Source organism: Phalacrocorax carbo, chromosome 6, assembly GCF_963921805.1.
Source record: "Phalacrocorax carbo chromosome 6, bPhaCar2.1, whole genome shotgun sequence".
Classification (NCBI taxonomy): domain Eukaryota; kingdom Metazoa; phylum Chordata; class Aves; order Suliformes; family Phalacrocoracidae; genus Phalacrocorax; species Phalacrocorax carbo.
Genome location: NC_087518.1, coordinates 18,120,686 through 18,140,824, shown reverse-complemented (window position 1 = coordinate 18,140,824; position 20,139 = coordinate 18,120,686). Strand labels below are relative to the sequence as shown.

Genomic DNA, 20,139 nt, shown 5'->3' with positions numbered 1-20,139 from the left:
TTTATCCTCAGCCTTGGGTTATCCAGCTACAGGTTCTTTTACACTAAAAGCAACAGCCTCCAAGGCAAGAAGCAAAGACACACAGAGTGATCTCCTGAAGTGTAAACAATAGCTTCCAGCTCATTTTCTTCATCAGAATCATTTGCCTTTTTCTAATGAAGCGTGTAACATACATATCATGTGCATGCCTGTGTGTTACTTAAATATAAATGCATGTTATGTATATATACACACGTAAACATATGCAGACACACACACGTAACATGCTTATTTGTTATTATTCTTGCTTGAGGTTTGGATTTTAGCAGAAAAGTTTGAGATCTTAGAAACTTTTAAAGCTTGAGCCATCTTCATCCAACTCAAAGCTGACACAGACTAGCAGCTTGGCAAAAAATATAAACCTTGCCTCCATCTCTTCTTTGAATTATGACTCAAGCATTAAAACAAGCCACATACAGCGGCAAACTAAGTGGCTGAATTTACATTAATTAGCCTGAGATAGTGAACTTAAAAGACAATTTTTATTCTGACCAATAATGACTTGTCAGGACTTGCCTTATTGTTCCAGAGCCTTAAAGAACAAATCTATTTACTCTAAGACGACAGAAATTAAAAGTTGATCCTCTTATTTCTGCAAAAAATCTTGTCAAACAAGAACACATGGGAAAACAGCCATAGCAGATATGGCTGCTCCCATCCACTAACTGTTGCATTCAGAGCCTCTTGGAAAGCCAAGCTGAGGGTGCCTATACCCTGCCTTTTCCTCTCTCTCAAGTTCCTCATCAAGACAAGGTATGAAAACTCTGATAAACAGCCTGCAACAATGTCTAAAAGATTGTTAATGCACAAAATCAGCAAAGACATAAGCTTTCATTTGTTTGTCATGTACACCCTTTTCTACTTACATTGACCAGGTCAAAAGAAAAGCAAACACAAAAGTTTCAGGGGAAAGAGCAACAACAGAGGGGCAAAACCATCAGCTCGTGAAAAATTCAGTTTCACACAGCAACAACAAAAAAACCTGAAAGAGTATTAGAGGGCTAGCCAGAAAGAAGCTCTGCTGTTGGCTGTTTGTGATGTAGACACTCATATACCTGAGTGAGAGAAAATGATTTATTTTGCTCTGATGCAGCCTCACAATCAAATTAAGATGCAGAAAATTGGCACGATTTGCAGTGAGGCTCTGCAAACAGCACAGTCAACTCATATAGCTGAATAGTTCTGCTCAGATGAACTTGGGCTTCCTGATATGAAGAAACCTGGTACTGTTGCTAGCCTTTATTCTCCAGTGAATTAGAGCCCGGCTCTAGAGCTCAGTTGGACCCAGCTTTTTAAACAATGAAACCAAGGGGTTACTCCCTCAGGGGCTACCCACAAAACAGATGATGCAATACTGATGCCTTCCTGCCTGATGTTCTGGGCTGGAACCAGGATATCTGTATGAGGGTAAAAGAGTTCAGATAGACCTGTAAACACACAACATAAGATGAAATTTCTCTCTCTTTCATTAACGAGAACATGTGTTTATAAATGAATAGGCAGTGGGCTCTTTCTGGCCCACATTAGCCATAGTTCCTACTAACCATACTACCACAATGGAAAGAACGATTATTTTACCAGAGTCTGAGGATGCTGAACCAGGCAGGAAGAGATCAAGCAAACATCCTCAATTAGCCAGGCTTGCTCACCACAACAGCTCCCTTACTGGATTAAGTATCTGGTACCTCTTGGGGCTTAGAGCTCATCCCGCTCTAAATCTTTGGTTTCCAACAATCTGAGTGGAAGACACCATGAGATCACACTTCCTGCACAGAAAGACCTACTAGCTGCTCTCGCTAGAAGAAGGACACAAGCAAAGAAAATTACATTATTCTGGCTCTGACAAGGTTTCCAAGCACAGCCTGTTCAGGCATAGGCCAAAGTAGAGATCCAGCATTGTCTACACCACAAAGGTGGAAGAAGAAAGAAGCCTCTTCCTCTGTTCCTGTTGAACCCTCTGCCTCCTTAAAAAAAAAAACAGAAACAAACCACACACCCAAACAAAACACCAAACACCACCCAAGATCACACATTGCAATAGGCTTACATGAGCACGTTTCCTTCAGCGAAACAAGAGTGAAGGTCAGGCAGCTATGAGTAACCATCTGCAACTGCATGGCTTGTCAGGATGTGGGGAAGAGGTGCTGAACATCCTGTGGTCAGTAATAGTAAGACTCCTGCCCATCCCTATGAAACTTCTGCTCAGACAGCCAAGCAAGTAGAAAACAGTGAAAAGAAACATCCTGAGCACTCATTACACCGTTGTTTTAAGTAAATAATCTACCTACCTATTCCAAGAAGAAGACAATCATGTATCAGACTAAAGGTTCCTGGAGTAGGAATGCATCCTCCGAAAAACAAGAGGACAAGCACATCAGGAAAAATAATCATTTTGCAGACCACATTTATCCTGAAGGTTGAAGACTGGATCCCCTGCTGTTCAATACAGGATTCCTCCCTTATAACTCCTTAAAATAAATAAATAGAAGGGGGTGGAGGAGGTGCAAACGACAACATACATTCACATCCAATTGCAAAGTGCTGCAGCTCTGTGCAATGAAACTGCTTCCCAGGAGGGGATTTCACAGCAAGAAAAACAAGACAAAAAATGGACAAAAGTATTCATAAGTATTAATGGATGCCAAAATTAGAGACAGTTACCAATTTGGAAGCCAAAAGGTCAAAAAAGAAAAGGCACATCTGGCCTATGAGTAACTCAGGAAGAATTTATTTACACAAGGAACAAGTGGCTGACAGAATGAACTGCTGCAGTCAGCACAGAGACCACAAGCTGAGCACAGGAGGCACCCAAGGTCACCAAACAAAACCAGCAAGGCAGGGAGGTGGAGTCAGCTCTGGACATTCTGTTATAGGCCTCAGCCAGCTTTATGATCAGATCAGGCTTTTTGGAATTAGTCTCCAATCCTATTCAAGAGAACTATTTTGGGAAAATTGCTATTGAAGAAATAAGCACAGTCCAACACCTGGAGAAAAATTTTCAAACCAGCAGTATAGGAAGAGGCCTAAATGACTGTCTTAACCAAAAGACACATTTGAAGAGTCATGGGCTACTTGTTTAAAAGCCCTTTTCACTGAAGCCTACTCTTCCTAAGCTTCACTTTGTGAAGTCTGTCATGCCATTAGCTTTCAAAGGTGGTAGCTCCACAACTGAGTACCATTTAACTTCAAAGGAGCTAAAGATATTTAGAACATCTGTGCTCTTGAATTCCAAAAGAGCAGAAAGGCTTCTTGGCAAGAAAGTAACAGAGGACAACTCTGTACCTCTGTCCATGTCTCCCAAATTACCCTACCAAGGAATTACCTGCTTTTGAGTGAGTCTGCACATCCACTCACATGAGAAGGTCTTTCAGAGACCTACCAGAAGCTCAAAACTGAGCTGCATACATTTAAGTTATATGGTTGCAGGATTCACAGCTGAAGTGGCAAGAGAAACACTTCCCCATCACCTATAAGCTTATGGTCTCCTGTACCTACAACCCCTCTCATCAGAACACCCTTAGTTTGAGATAAATAGAATATATACAATCCTTACAGACTATACATTTTACTGCCTTTTGGATGCCTGAACCTCCCACTCCCGCTGTTCAAGACAGCTGTGCCTCTGAGGTACTGCAACACAAACACATTTTAAAGTAGTTTTCTTTAGATCGCTATATGCAGAAGCTCAGAGTAAAGTTTCTTCATCACCCTCCTCTTTTGCAAAGCAGTCTTTTGCAGTTACAACATAGCTAAAGAAGGTTTATGTTTAAACTTAAGAATCTCTATATTGATGAATATTTGATATTTTCTAAAGCATTGCATGGAAAACTATAGTGTAAGCTAAGTTGGTACACAATATTTTTATTCAAAATTGACCACAGATGTTTAACTAAGCACCCAAGCACTTTCTGACTGTCCATGAGACATCAACCATTCAGCATTCGCTCGTAATACTTGACCATACGTAGTCATCTTGGAATTAGTCAACAATAGCAGCAAATCTGTCACATAATGAAACAAGCGTTCTTGAATACTCACATCAGCTGTAACCACATATGTGAAGCTTTCCTTGTATTTGGGAAAAACCATGACCAAACCCCCAAAATAAAACACATTATCAGCCCTCTCTGGAAAGAGCAAATTGTATGACAAATGTTTTCACAACATATCAGATCCATGAACATGTCTTTTGATCTGATCCTGCACAAATCTTCATACAGATAGACCCTTATGCTTACAGTTACTGACCCAAGGACAAGTATAAGAGCCCCATATTTATGAAGTTACGTGCAAAATCTATACCTATTATTCTGACTTCCCTTTGGGTCCTCACCACTCAGTGTTGCAGCTTAAAGAATTAATTTACTCTTACCCCTTAGATTATAGATCAAAACAAACACAAATGCTTATAAGATCCTTTCTTCCCATCAGCTTCACACAGCATGCATCACGAGTGCTTGCCCTTAATTTTGGTTTTCAAAGCAATTATGCAACACTTAATAGCAACAATCATTAGTTAAGAGTAAGCATTTATGTCAGAGCTACTGTAATTCTCATCTAACATTGAGTCTCACATCTACGCTAACAGATATTTATAATTCACTTCTGACAGCTTTAGTGCTTTCTTTATCACACTTTTGTGTCTATGCTTTTACACCATAGTCATGACTGCAGTTCCAGCTCATCATGAGCTTCTCTTTCATTTGCATTAGTCTTTGCACAGAGTAGTTTTACTTTCAAAGCAAGCTGCATCTCCCAAGCCTCATTTACAGAAAACACAAGCAGGTGGGCAGAGCAACTTTGAAGTTCATGCCTATTGTTGCAAACAAGCTCAATACCCTGATTCATAATGAACTTTAACCAACGGTCTGAGAAAACAGCATCTTCTAAAGGCTCCAGTCTCCCTCTGCCTACAGAAGTAAAAATTGTTTTAGAGCAGGCTTGTTTTCAAGCTCACCAACCTTGACACTGTCTCATGCCTCTTTTATCCCACAGGTTATTTAGGATTCTTTTTTTCTTCGTATTCATCAGGATGACAAACTAGTTTTGATGTTATTCATCAGTTATTTTTTCTTAGAACTTGTATGTTAGTCTGACTCTCCCCATGAGAAACTGGATACTAATCAAAACAGTGGTTGCATAAAAACATTCAGTTCAGTATTTGTGTCAGTTCAGTATTTGTGCTTTCACGACACTTAAGAAAAAAAATTATACAGCTACACATGACAGCATAGGCTCTCCTTGGAAAAACATTTTCTGACTTACATAAAGGGTGGAAACAGATTCAAGATGTGTCAAGAATAGTATTCATGTGTTTTAGGGGTACCAAAACTAAGCAACAACTTATATGCCCATTTTAAATGTAGTTAACATCCCAAAATGCCCTCAAAATCTCAGACTTATTCAAGAAGCAAAATCCCGGTGCACTAACACAGGAGCAGAGAAAGATGAAGGAGCTTCATTTTTCATTGAAGATAAAGGACGCTTCATGATATCAAGAGCCACAGGTGGCAGCTTCAAGTCTGTTTTTGATGGGAAAAAAATAACTGATCTCAACTACACAAAATCCACCAAAGTACTTCATTATTTAAAAACAGAAACAAAAAACCAAACTCACATTTTGCTCAAAACAAGGAGGAATTGAATATAGAGTGAAATTTAAGTCTTGCAGTAAGTTGTAGCAGTAACAGTACTCTTAAAGAGCCCAGCATAATATATTTCTAAAAGATAAAAGTAATGAAATTCACTTGTAAAGAGGAAAATAGAAAAGAGAGAGTAGACTGCCATGAATGGGCACGTTATTATGGAGCCAATATTTCCATGCTCAGGTTATAATTATTCCTTAAAATAACAAATCAAGCCATTCTCAGATATATCAGGTTGTTTTTAACAAAGAACATTTAATACAAATTTTAAACTTAACCTGTGGTATTCAAAACACGCTCTCAGACAACATAGTTTATTCTTCCCTTTCTAACTCTACCAATTATAACTGCCTTTTAATATTAAAGCATTGCATTCCTAACAACCTAATACACAAGGATATTGAGTACTAGTCATATTTTTGCATTTGCATTCCCATGAAGTGTAGTGAGCTCTTCGCAGAGACCAAGTATAGGCTCTAGCATACTGCCTGATTTTTCTTGTAACAGGCAGCCATGATACAGCTGATACCCTCCAAAAAATAGACGATATTGGCTTTGGCAGCACCACTCAGACAAAAATTGAAACTCCACTCCTTTATAGCAGGACAGAGCTGCATCACACATACAAGGCAAAACAATACTCTTAACTGCATGAGAGAGATAACATTTTTGCCTTCAGACTTTGTTGAGTAAGACATTGGTCTTAGCTGTGCCAGCTAGCACCCAAGCTGTCCATTGCATCTACCTTCACCCCTGCTTTTTCACTAGGGATAATTTTACTGTTAAATGCGCTCAAAGGTTTAATTTACAAGTCTCTATTCATGCTTATAGCTAGTCTGGCAGATCTAGTGGAAGCAAGGAGCACAGCAGCAGCGGGGGCAGGTCCTGTGGCTCAGCACTAGGTTGGGGCAGGCAAGGTGGTTCCTCGAACCCGAGAAGCCCAAGGGTGAGCAGAGGGACCCGTCAGGAGCTGGCAGCTCTCGCAAGTGAGGCTGATGTCCAGCTAACGCGGCGTGGGGCGTTGCCAGAAGCAATGGCGGGAGATTTAAACAGCCCCTAGGGAGCGCGGCAAGCACGGCAGGGTGCGCAGGCGGGGACGCTGCAGCCCGCTTGTAGGTCTACAGTTCAGGCAAGTGCTTTGGTCTCTGGCAAAATGGCAGGCACTTGCCTCAGAGCTAAAACCACTGTTCCCACAGAGAAAGCCCGAGACCTCTGATGCATCCACCCAGATGGGTCTGGTAAGAAAGGAAACATCAGTACAGGCAGTGGGCTGCAGCAAATGCCCAAACCCCTCTCCCAGTGAAAAGGAAAGTACCTGCACAACGTGTGCACAGGTTGATGACCTGTTACGTCAGGTGGCCAAACCGCAGGAAACAGTTAAGAGGCTGCGCAGTGTTAGAGGAGCTGAGGCAGAGATAGACAGGTGCTTTCAGAATCATGTTCCTGTGGCAGACACCACCAAAAACGAGGCACCGTGGACCCTGGCGACTCACAGAAGCAGGACTCCACATCAGCCTGCGCCCCCCACCATCACAATCAGAAACAGATATGAAGCCTTAATGGCTGAGGACACCCATGAGCAAGGTCTGCGAAGTCCCCTGAACGGGGAAACTTTACCAGAAACATACAGTGGACATGTAAAAAGAAATGATGAGTACTCGTGGTGGGTGACTCTCTGTTGAAGGGTACTGAGGAACCCATCTGCTGACCTGACAGGGAGTCACAAGAGGTATGATGACTTACAGGAGCCAAGGTTCAAGACATGGCCAAGAGGGTGCCACACCTCATCAGGAGAACGGACTACTATCCACTGCTACAAGTTCATGTAGGCATGAACGACACTGAGAGCTATAACCTGGGTAAAATCAAAGAAGATATTCAAGCCCTGGGGGAGCAACTGAAAACCATTGGCACCCAAGTGATCTTCTCTTCCGTTTTTACAGTTCGAGGGAAGGGAGCAGCCAGAAACAGGCGCATAACATATATCAACTCCTGGCTATGTGGCTGGTGCCACCGTGAGGGGTTTGGCTTTTATGACAATGGGGTGTTCTTCAATGACAACAACATACTAGGGAGGGATGGAATCCACCTGTCTAAAAGGGGAAGGGAATCTTCAGCAGTAGGCTGGCTAACTTGGGGAGGCGGGCTTTAAACTGAAGGGCTTGGGGGGGTGGAATCCGTAGAGAAAATGCTCACACCAGCACGTCCAACAGGGGAGTAAGTCAGGCCAAGCAGTGTGGTGACAAAGGTTCCTTAGCTGTCTCCCAAGAGGAGACAGCTACACATACCTCAAGTGTGTGTATACGAATGCACGCAGTCTAGGAAACAAACAGGAGGAACTGGAGCTCCGTGCCCACTCAGAAGGGTATGGCATCATAGGAGTAACTGAAACGTGGTGGGACAACTCAAATGACTGGGGGATCGCAATGGATGGTTACAGGCTCTTTCGTAAGGACCGGCAGGGCAGAAGAGGTGGAGGAGTTGCACTCTACATTAAGGAAAACCTTGAATGTATCGAAGTCAACTGTGGTGATTGCGACTGCTCTATCAAATGCCTCTGGGTTAAAGTCAAAGGGGTCATCTCCAAGCAGGACCTCACAGTGGGCATCTGCTATTGACCTACTAACCATGATGCCGATGCCGACGAAGCAATACTTGGGGCACTAAAGCAAGCTTCTGGCCAACAGAACCTGGTCCTGATGGGTGATTTCAACTACCCAGACATCTGCTGGAAGAACAATACGGCAGCTCGCATGTCATCCACCAAGTTCCTGGAATGCATAGAGGACTGCTTCCTGATACAAATGTTAGATGTGCCAGCCAGGAATGAGGCACTGCTGGACTTGCTCTTCACAAACCGAGAAAACCTGCTTTGTTTTATCTTGGTTCGCGATAGCCTCGGCTGCAGTGATCATAATATTGTGGAGTTCAGGATCCTGCTGAGCGTGCTGAAGGTCAGCTCTAAGACAAGGGTTCTGGATTTTAGAAGAGCAAACTTCAGCTCGCTCAGGGCTCAGTTGGGAGGGATTCCATGGGATGCTGCCATGAAAGACAAAGGAGCTAGTGAGTGCTGGGAGTTCTTCAAGAACTCTCTATTGGAAGCACAAAGCCAATTTATGCCCTACAAAGGAAAGGGAAGTAAGCGGAGCAAGAGGCCCCCTTGGCTCAACCATGAGCTCCTGGGTCTACTCAAATCAAAAAGGGAAGCATACCAGGGATGGAGAAATGGAGGATTATCCATCGAGAGCTACGAGGGCATTGCCAGAGCGTGCAGAGACGCAGTTAGAAAAGCAAAAGCCCAGCTCGAATTGAAACTGGCCGTAGATGTAATAAAATAACAAGAAAAGGCTCTTCAGAGATGTCAACCATAAGCAGAAAAAGAAGGAAAACATGGGCCCACTGTTAAACAGAAAAGGAGAGTCAATCGCTAATGATGCTGAAAAGGCAGAGGTCCTCAACACCTTCTTCACCTCTGTCTTTACCAGCACTGTAGGGTCCCAGGCTTTGGGAACGAAATTTTAGGTTGATCCAAACACCGACCCACCATCAGTGAAGGAACAGTACATGAATTACTACAGGAGCTTGGCCCCTACAAATTAATGGGCCCTGACGCCATCTACCCGAGGGCGTTGAGAGAGCTGGCTGACATCATTGCAAGGCCACTCTCCATAATCTTCAAGAAGTCATGGAGAACGGGGAATGTCCCAGAGGACTGGAGGAAGGCAAATGTTACCCCTACCTACAAGAAAGGCTCGAGGGAGGATCCGGGTAACTACAGGCCCATCAGCCTTACTTCAATCCCTGGGAAAGTTATGCAACGAATCGTCCCGGGGGCCATCACAAGTCAAATGAAGCACATGATTGGGAAAAGCCAACATGGCTTCACTAAACGCAGATCGTGCTTAACAAACCTGGTGGCCTTCTATGACAAAGTGACTTGCCTGGTTGACATGGGGCGGGTGGTGGACATTGTCTACCTGGACTTCTCCAAGGCCTTCGATATGGCCCCCCACAGTCGCCTTCTGGAGAATTTAATGTGTTACGGCCTAGACAAGTGGTCTGTGCAGCGGGTGGGGAACTGGCTGACAGGCCGCACCCAAAGGGTGGTGATAAATAGCTCCTTTTCCCAGTGGCAACCTGTCACTAGTGGAGTCTCCCAGGGATCAATATTGGGCCCAATGTTATTCAATATCTTTATAAGTGGTCTGGATAACGGCATCAAGGGTAGCCTGATGACGTTTGCAGATGACACCAAGTTGAGTGGGGAAGCAGGCACTCCAGAAGGGAGATATGCTCTGCAGGGAGATCTGGATAGGCTGGAAGAGTGGGCCAAGTTCAACAAGGAGAAGTGTAAGGTCTTGCACCTGGGAAAACATAATCCGGGAGTGCAGCACAGACTGGGATCCACCTGGCTGGAGAGCAGCTCTGTGGAAAGGGACCTGGGGGTCCTGGTGGACAGGAAGCTCAACATGAGTGAACAGTGTGCTGCTGGGGCCAAGAAGGCCAACAGGATGCTGGGTTGCATCCAAAAGGGCATCACCAGCAGAGAGAAAGAAGTCATTACCCCACTCTACTCAGCGCTTGTCAGGCCACACCTGGAGTGCTGTGTACAGTTCCGGTCCCCGCTATACCAAAAGGATGTGGACAGGCTGGAAGGGGTCCAGAGAAGGGCCACCAAGATGATCAGAGGACTGGGAAGCCTGCCATACGAGGACAGGCTCGTAGAAAAGGAGGCTTAGAGGGGCTCTCATCACCGCGTACCAGTATTTAAGGGGCAACTACAAAGAAGACGGAGACTCCCTTTTTACAAGGAGTCACATGGAGAGGACAACATGGGGAGGGGGAATGGACACAAGTTGCTCTTGGGGAGATTCCGATTGGACACAAGAGGAAAATTTTTCACAGCGAGGACAGTCAACCATTGGAATAATCTCCCCAGGGAAGTGGTTGACTCAGCCACGTTGGACACCTTCAAGAGTCGTCTGGACAGGGTGCTGGGCCACCTTGTCTGGACTGCACTTTTCCTAGAAAGGTTGGACTAGATGATCTGTGAGGTCCCTTCCAACCTGTGTTTCTGTGATTCTGTAAAATGACAAGCCCGTTTACCCTCTTCTGCAAGTGCATGCTGCCCTGGCCCTGAGTAGATTGCCTTTTAGATGCAAATACCATGCTAATTTACAATGATGGGAAAGAAGCAGCAGAAAGCTAAACGAAGGTCAGCTAAAGCCATCGTACGCAGGCTTGCTTGGAGAGCTGTAACAAGCTGCTCTGGCCCCATCTTGGGGTCCAAGGTTTTGGGAGAGGCGTTGCACCCCAGTGTTGCTGCTGCTGCTCAGGTTATGCTGGGAGAAGGTTGCTGGAGGTGGACAGGGGCTGAAATACCAATCAGTAGATCCCCAGCAGACGCTGCAAAAGCTTCTCCCCATCTGGAAGATTGATGTGAAATGGACCCCATAGCACATAAGGTGTTCAGAGACCTCAATGGCTGAGTGGGAGACAAAGAGACTGTCAGCACACTGCGGCGGAGGCAGCGTGTGTGTCTGTCTGTCTGTCTTCAGGGGAGTGAGTGGCAAGGCCACTGGTGCAGTGACCACAAAGCCCAGGGGTAAATGCATGCTGCCGCTTTGGCAGGAACCTCTTTGAAAGCATGAATGTGGTTCTTAGCTCAGTATTTAATGTTCCCTTCCTTCCTCAAGCTAAGCCTTGATTTACCCATGGGGACAACTATCAAGTTCAGTCCCCTCCTTTTTCTTCATCCAAGGACATTGCCGGCCTCCCTTTCCTCTTGCCAGACCGGTGCCTCTGCCAGCAAGAAGAAGATGGAGCTTGGGTGTGAGCTGAGAGCTCCATCACTGCTGAAGAATCCCTGAAGAGGCGGGAAACAGTGAGACAGCCCATGGCAAGGGGCTTGTCCATCAGTAGACTTCCATCATTAAGGTTTTCTAGGTGGCTGACAACAGAAAGCTTCAGGTCAGAGAGATGAGAGGCTTTTACTTCCCTAAGGGGTTCATACTTTGGGCAGCACAGAAATGTGTCATGTTCCCTGGGTGGTCTGTGATGGGATGGAAGGAGACAAAAAACCAGGGCATGGCTAGGAGAGCCTATTTGCCCCTGCTGTGAGACAGTTGTGGTAATGGGTTGTACTTGCTACGAAGCTCATTCCCGTCTTTGTGCTAGGGGCTGTACTAATCTGAAGTTGGCCGGTACCCCAGAGAGGTCACCATCTGCCTTGAGATAGGAGACTAGTAGATTGCCCAAGTATGGCAGGGATGATGGCGGTGGGTGACCCTGTCATAAGGGCTGGCTGTTGGGGAGCAGCAGGTTCATTGTCCCTGAGGTGAAGCGGTGGCTCAGTTATGGCATGCTAGAGGCTGTGTCAAACTTTCCACCACACTGCACCAAACACTGCTCACCTCAAGCAGCTTCCCCCAGCCTCTGCAGCCAGAGTGCAGGATTTGACCATGAACCATCTGTATTCCTGGCATGTGGCATATTTACTTCTCTGGTGCGGTAACCCAGAACCTGCCTCCATCCTCCTGAAACCCTCCTGTCTGCGCAGGCCAGTGTGAGACTTTCCTTTCCTGCTGGAGGGGGCGATGCTGGATCTAGGCTCCACCTCCTCCCCAGGTATCCCTGCTTTCCCCAAGGCATGAACCACCGCAGGGCTTTCAGTGAACTGTGGCTTTTGGGTGATGGAGAGCTGTAGTCTGTGTTAGCCACTCCTCTTCTTAGGATCCCCTTCCCTTTTTCCCACTAAACGCTCCTTGTTCTTAGCCAGTGAGAAATTTTATGTAGTTTAACTTGAGGCACGACACTGATTTTCCTTTTTTCTGAGCCTTTCCTTTCCTTGAGTTTGGATGCCGGCTGGACATAAAGCTGCTTTGTGGCCTTGCAGGATGAGTTGCACATTGTCCCTGCAGCTGGTGGTGTTTGAAAGGATCCCGTCGCATCTAAGCAACAGATGGGCTGGTGATGGACCCGTACAAAGTGTGGGAGATGGTATTTCCAGGAGGCTTTGTGTGGGACCATGTTTCATTTTGAGGTCTTTGTTCTCATGCTGTGCAGGGATGAAGTCCATCAGCTGGTATAGTCCATCGACAGGCCACCGTGTCTCAGAGTGAAGTCATGTGCATGGAAACCTCTCATCACCCTCTAGCGTGACAACCAGGTAAAGCCAGAAAAACTATGTCAGAAATGCTAAGGAAAGCATGAAAGCGTGATGTGAAACCTTAAGAGAAGAAATGTGGTCACAGCCCACCAAACAGCTGGCACCTCAGCAACATCTGATGGGCCAGCTCTGGTTTTTGTTTGCTCCTACTTACCTGTGCCCTCTGTTAAGGAGTCTGTCCTGGCTAAACCATGTTACCAGAACTGTGTGTGCCCCATCACACCCTGGCAATCACGGGCTTCTGCTGGCCCTGGGGCTGAGGTCCTTGCCTGGAGGCTGAAGCCTGGTTAATGGGTGATAGGTGTGTAGAGGAAGGGGACTTGTTCCAAAGACATGTGGCGACCTTGTCTTTCCAGATCCTCTCACTACCGTCAGGGCTATCCTTGTCTCTCTTCCTTTACTTTCCTGTCCTAACAGATCAGCGCTTCTTATCCTTTCTAGGTCAGCTTTGTCTGCTAGAGTTCCCCCGTGGAGGAAGGGGCTGTTCATGGACTGGGAATGGAAAGGCTTTTGCAAAACCCCTTTGCAAAAGGCTTTCAGGGCCAGTCCTATGAAGTAGACCTGAAAAAGCAGGGCTGGAGGGAAAAACACACACCGCTTTTGTGTGCTGGTATGTTGGTCTCGCTAGCAAGTCAACCTACACCCAAAAGTCTTGGATAGTGCTGGAAACGGTCCTTTTCCTCCAATGGGGGATCCTTCTCCGAGCCCCACCACATCCCTGCTGGTAGGTTTCTCAGCACCGCTATCTGTTAAAAACCATCACGTAGATGGCGTGTCATGTAATTGCAGCGTTGTGCAAAAATCCTTGAGATCTTTGCCAGAGCCCTGTGAGACAGGAGAGGTCATATTCAAATCACCCCTCGTGGACTGGGATCCTGACTCACTGGAAGGTGGAGTGACTTGCTTAAGACTATGTAACTTGTCTGCATGCAGTCATGCTGCGATCTCCAGCTTGGGCACAGAGATGCAGGTTTGGTTTAAGCTGGCTGGCTAGGGTGCTGCTGGCAGTGGAAGTACAACATGGCTGGACCCTGCCACTGTCTCAGCTGACTTTTGCAGCCTGTGTGGAGCTCAGCTTCTGCAGCTACAGTATCTGAGCCAGCAAGAAGCTGAGCCAAGATCAGCACCTGTGTTCTTTCTTTTGGCCAGGTGATCTCGTAGAACACTTGTGGCTTTGCCTTCTGGAAGGCGCCCCAGCGTTTGGGCACTGGATGGAGACGCGGCGGTGCAGGGAGCGTTTGGTTTGGCTCAGCTCTGGACTCCGTGTCCTGAGCTGGAGCTGGCGAGCTAAGTGGTAAAGACCTAGGCCTTTCTCTTCCCATAGATAGGGATAATATTTCTATAAATGGGGTGGTGCAAAAGTCAAAGCCAAGTGAGCAGAGGTAATGATGAAGACCTGCAGGTGTTGGAAGAATTCCACACTCTGGTGATGTTCCCCTCTTCACTAGTATAGTCCAGGAGGCAGAAATGGCAGTCAAAACAGGGGTTGCTGAGGATGAGCCAGTCTCTTTGGAGGCTGCAGAACAGCATCCTAAAAACAGGTCTCCGCAATTGCCTGCATCCCTCACCAGTGTCCACGCTTGGCTGAGGAAATAGCTCATGGCCATGTCGAAATGCATGTGGTTGGGTTACAGCCCAGGTGCAGAGCTGCAGGTGCTGTCTGATTTCCTGTGCATCTTACAGCTTATCTCTCAAGCGCTTTCTCAAGAGGCTTTCTTGTCTCCCACACCAAACCTCCTCCTTTGTTGACTCTCCACAAGCTGGTTTCTGTGCTCTGATTTTGTGACTTATGCCCTTCCTCTTTGCCTCCTAAGGGTTTGATGCTGCTCGGTGGGTTCACTGGAGACCTCTGAGAAGGGATGCATCCATCTCACTCCTGTACCTTCCCTTGATACAAGACCTTTATCCCCATTGCGCTGTGCTGAGTGACCAGGCATATGTCCCTTCTTCAAGTCCGTTTTCTTTGCTCACCTGAACATGCTCAGAATTTTCTACTAGGGTTTGTAGTTCCTGACAACCACCCCTTTCCTTGAGCATCAAGTGTAGAACTGGCTGCTGTTGTCACTTTGAGACCCATTTCCTCAGTGACAGGCTTCAGGCACAAACCACAAACTTAAATTTCCATTCCCAGCCTCTTACCATTCTCCCATCACTGTGTTCAGCCATGCCTGATGGGACTCTGCCATCCCGAGCGGGACACGCAGCAAGGCCCTCTGTGGTCAGCGCCATGGGGCTTGGTGGCTTGGATTGTCCGGTGAAAAAGAAACAAGGGTCTCCCATTGCCCAACAAGAGCCACGGCATGGTGTGTGTCTGATACCATGCAGTGGGAAATGACTTCTCAAACCTGACCTGTGGAGCTTGTGCTGATTAGATAAGCATGTGCTGGATGGGATCTGCTCTGGTTGGCCATGTTATGCCCGCATTGCACAAAGGGGATTGCTCAGGCAGTGGTGTAACTTTCTTCTTAATATGTTTGGGGTGACACCTGCACTTTCACCCTTTCTTGGGGCATGAGAAGAGGCTGGTGCAATAGGCAGGACAAGGAGCCAGGAGGTGAGGCTCCTGCTGCTCAGGCTGGCTACTGTGGAGTGGAAGGATTTCAGAGGTGCTTTTAATGGGAAGTTGGCAAGAATTGCACATACTCAGTGCTTTCCCTGAGCCTGCGAGCTTGACCTGCCAGCAAAAAAACTGGCAGCTCTTTCCCCCTGAGCCCGATTGCTGTGTGGGGCTGCACAGCTGGAGGGAAGCCCAGGATGTTGGTGAATCCACCCCCAGCCACAGGGAAGAATTAGTCCCCAAGACAGTAAGCTGCTAATCCAAGGTAGATGATGTTGGTCAAGTAGCGTGCATGGGTATCTGCCCTTTGTTGTGCAGCACTCCTTTGGTTCCTGCCTTGAGCATGGTGCCTGGGGGTCCATGAGGCATCCATTGCTGAGTGAGAACGGTGCTTTGGTGGTTTCTGTTTTCAGGCCAGTGTGTGGACTGGGAGGGGTGAGGGGATGGGTGCAGATTAGGCTGCATGGGAGGCATAACTGGGAGATGATCATACCTTCTCTTATCTAAACATTCTCATTTGTGTCTTCTGCAACAAGAGCTTCCAGGTTTGAGTAGAAATGAGTTTACTGGGTGGCTGCTGTGTGGATGGGTAAGCAGAAGATGCCTAGCTGTGAGGAGAAGCTCGCAATAACTTGTCTTTGGTGCATGACGCTTGTGGAAAGCCTCTGGGCTGGCTGATTTCAATCATTTGCCTCCCCTGAACCCTGTGCTTCGGGTCTCTGTACCACCCAGGAGCATGCACTTTCATGCCAGGGAGCAGAAAATGGCCATGAAAATATCATGAATGAAGGGAAAGGAGCATGGCCCTCCAGCTTTGCCCTGGTTTCCTGGAAGTCATCCTCTGCAGTGTTAGGAAACACTTACTTAACTGGTCTAAGCTCTTGGTGAAAGAGCCTGGCTTCAACTGCAGCAAGCTCATCCTCTCCAGCTGCCTTGGTCCGGGACAGATGTCTGCTTTGCTCAAAGCCTATGCAGTGTTTCTATATAAACTCATTTTGGGAGCCCCCAGGCTGAAGGTGCTGGGACTATGTCATACTCATTGCAGGTGTTAAGTGTTCAAAGTTCAGGTTACACATGAAACTTGCCCTCTGCCCCAAATGTTGTGAGCAGTGCCAGGGCACACAGCCCGCTGGGCAAGGAAGAGCAAGTACCTTGGTGGAAACAGTGACACTACTGCATTCCCATACTTGTTGTCTTTCCTTATTTCCCCCACATTTTGACATGTGCAGACAGAAGAGCACTGTGAACCTTTTGCCATAAAAAGTGCCTTTTTTTCTCAGCTGACTCCAGATCCGCTTGAAATATTCTGGGGTGGGGGTAAATTGGTCACCCTTAGTGCAAACTAATTTTGAAATGCAAGTATAAGGTGTAATATGAACAATTGGATTTTAGAAATTTTGAGCTCATTACAGTATACCAGTACTTAAGGGGCACCTACAGAGAAGATGGAGACAACCTTTTTACAAGGAGTCACATGGAGAGGACAAGGGGGAATGGACACAAGTTGCTCTTGGGAAGAATCTGATTGGATACGAGAGGAAAATTTTTCTTAGTGAGGACAGTCTACCATTGAAATAATCTCCCCAGGGAAGCGGTTGAGTCTGCCACCTTGGAAGTGTCCAATAGCTGTCCGGACAGGGTGCTGGGCCACCTTGTCTAGAGTGTGCTCTTCCTAGAAATGGACTAGATGATCCCTGAGGTCCTTTCAAACTGTGATTCTGTGATCCATCATGCTATTCAGACCAAAAGATAATACCACATTTGCTTAAGGAATAAATAGGAAGGAAGAATCCTACTATCACTCCGTTTGATCTTCTGGAAGTTGCACATAGCGCAGTAACTTTCCAACACTTTTTATATTCAGGTAGTACTGCTTGAATCAGCAGCTCCCATGCTGCATGCCCAAGCAAAGGTTGCATTTGGGTGACAGTTCAAAATACTCACCCCTTTGAAGTAATTTAGGTGCCCAAACCAAAATATGTCTCTTCCACATGACTCAGCATGGATTCACTTTGACCTTCTAAAAACACAGCCCCTGGTCCAAACCAATATATTACACCTCAAATAATCTGCAGTGCCCTGTTTCCCATAGGCTCAGGGCACAAGTAGAGCAACCCCTTGTCAACCAACACCAGATGACATGGATTTGCCTGTCAACAGTACACAAACAGTTGGTCCCAGCAGCACCTAGTAGACGTTTTCCCAGGTAAACCTTCTTCCACAGGGCAATAGTTTTGTTGGAGGGACAGATGTTCAGGGTGGCTAGTCATTGTTCAAGGGTTTTGTTCAGCATATCTTAAGAGGTTCTATAATGAAGAACTATGGTTTATAAGAGCTCAGGCATTTCCTTCCTTTCCTTAAATTACTCCTGGATAATATGGTCTGATAATAACAGCGGTACAGATCGGCTAAGCTTACAATAATCTTCCATTAGCAGACACCTTGTCTACACCATTTAATATTACAAACTGAAAATGGTATTTCTTCTCATAAAGGCTTTCTTTATCTGTGCTGTATTTCAGCCCAGAATTATACTACACAATATCTTAAATTAAAGCAGATAGAGTTCAAATTTAGTCCAGTTCAACAGGCTAATAAACAAAGAGGTCATCGGACTGCTAGTTTCATAGCCAGCATAACTTTAGAGTTAGCACACAGGAGACGAAGAAAAGGAAGAAGCCAGTTTCAGCTAAAACCAGCCAAAGACCAATAAACACTTTCACCTCCTCCTTCCTTCTGTGATTGTTTCCTAGGATCCTCTCCCACTCACCTAGCACTAACATCCTCTGGTTGTGTTTGCTTTCTTTACAGAGCACTCCACATAGTAAAGCATCAGGTTTAAAGCTGCAGCCAGTTAGGCTCTGATCTTGTCCATCACAAAATACTACAGCTATTTCAACACCTCCAGTAAAGGACTGAAGTAACATTACATAAAAACACTACTATGTTTAAGACAGAACAGAAGCTTAGTAGCCAAGTAAAGAAGATCAAAGTTGAAAAGATTAAAGACATTGCCACAGAGCAACAGGTGCTGGCTGCAAGCTTACCTTTCCACTGAGGCAATGGCACATACACATAAACCCCCTGTCTCACAAACTGCTTTTTTAGCTCACAGCTCATGTTGAACAGATGTACTAAAAAACAGCCCTAGTAATAACATATTTCAGAATCCCATAGGTATATTCAAATGTATCAAAAACAGCCAAATATTGACAAGACAAAATACAGCAGTAAAGCATCACCATGTGCAAAACTTAACTCTTGTGGGCAGTAACTTTAAAGGGTTACTCTCACAATAGCTGTGACATCCAACATTAGTACTACACTTAGATCAGTGCATCATACTGAATTACTCAATTGGTGGATTTAAACACTAGATACAGCCAGAACTCAGACGACTCTTAAACACATGGTTCAGGCAACAGGTGTGACCTGATGTCTCCAAGTATTTAGGAAAGAAGCTCCAGTATAATAGATCAACTATTTCTCACATATGAAGCCTATGCACAGAGATTTCTTTTGTCTTTGCTGACTGTCAGTGAAAAGATATCATGAGCAGTATCTACTTTCAGGACTTACACCAGCCTAAAGGATTCCTATCAGCTAGCAAAACTGACTTCAGCTGTTAATCACATCTGTGCTTTTTTTGTGGACTATCGTCGCAGCCTACCACACATTCTTAAACACAGACTGTTAATTTTAAAAAGTATATATACATGCACTAAATTTACTTCCCTTTTAAAATAAATATATCGTTTTCCTATAAAGTACAGTTAAACAGAACAAACAATAATGAGATTGGTTAACAACAGACATCCTGCAGTTCAGATAAATACTAATGAAAGATGGCTCTATAGTTTAACTGCCTGAAAGAGCCACATGCTTTCAAGTTGCAGGAAGTGTACTAAAAAGGAACTCTATGCAATTTCTGTATGCTAACCTACCAGAGTGTGATGGGTCCCATCCACAGTAGTGCCAGATTTCTGTGTTTTCAGTACACCACCATAATCTGCTGCATCGAAGTTAGTCTTCCACACCATCACCTGCAGAAGAAAGTTATGCAATTTTCCATCTGCATTTGCTTAAAGGTCAAAACCAAAGATCAGAGAGGAGTCAGCAGATGCACACCAACACTTACCCAAGAAAACCTTCATCAATTAAATTAAGGATGTTATTTGTAAATATCCTACTGAAAAAAGACATAGCACAACTGTGTTCTCAATAGGTAAATGACCTCTCCCAAGATTCCTTGGGTCAGGAACATCATGAAGCTAGAGCTACCTAGAGAACTTAACAGCAACATGCAGAATACACCATTAAACCCACAAATATATTAAAATACCATGCTTAGCATTATAGCACTTATCAGCCATGCCCCAAACAACTAGTCACTGGTTTATCATAAGATTCATTCACAGGAAAAGGAGAGTTAGTACTCTGAGACTAGCATCAGAGATCCTGAGCTAGGTTGTCACCTATACACTAAAATTAAATTCCTCTTATAGACATCTTCTCTCCAAAATGCAGTATTTATTTCAGAGGAGAAGAGAGGCCTCTAACACATAAACCACTTCAAAATATCAAGAGCAAATCTATGGAGTAAAATCCTTAGCAGTGGCTCTAAAAGTCTAAAAAAAGTTCAAGAGCAATCAATCAACTATTTCAGAAGTCTGAAAGACACCTTGTCAAACCAGGCAGCTCACCTTGGTTATCAGAAACACCAGTGTTTA

At 45.4% G+C, this 20,139-nt stretch overlaps 1 protein-coding gene across 2 annotated transcripts in view; it reads right to left on the bottom strand.

The window, feature by feature from the left end:
• The window catches only part of POC1A (POC1 centriolar protein A), a 79,208-nt gene that overhangs the window by 22,153 nt on the left and 36,916 nt on the right, over positions 1–20,139 (bottom strand). For both annotated transcript variants that reach the window (XM_064453992.1, XM_064453993.1), the window contains one exon: positions 19,354–19,452. In XM_064453992.1, the coding sequence (XP_064310062.1) occupies positions 19,354–19,452 (99 nt within the window). The remainder of the gene's footprint in view (positions 1–19,353; positions 19,453–20,139) is intronic.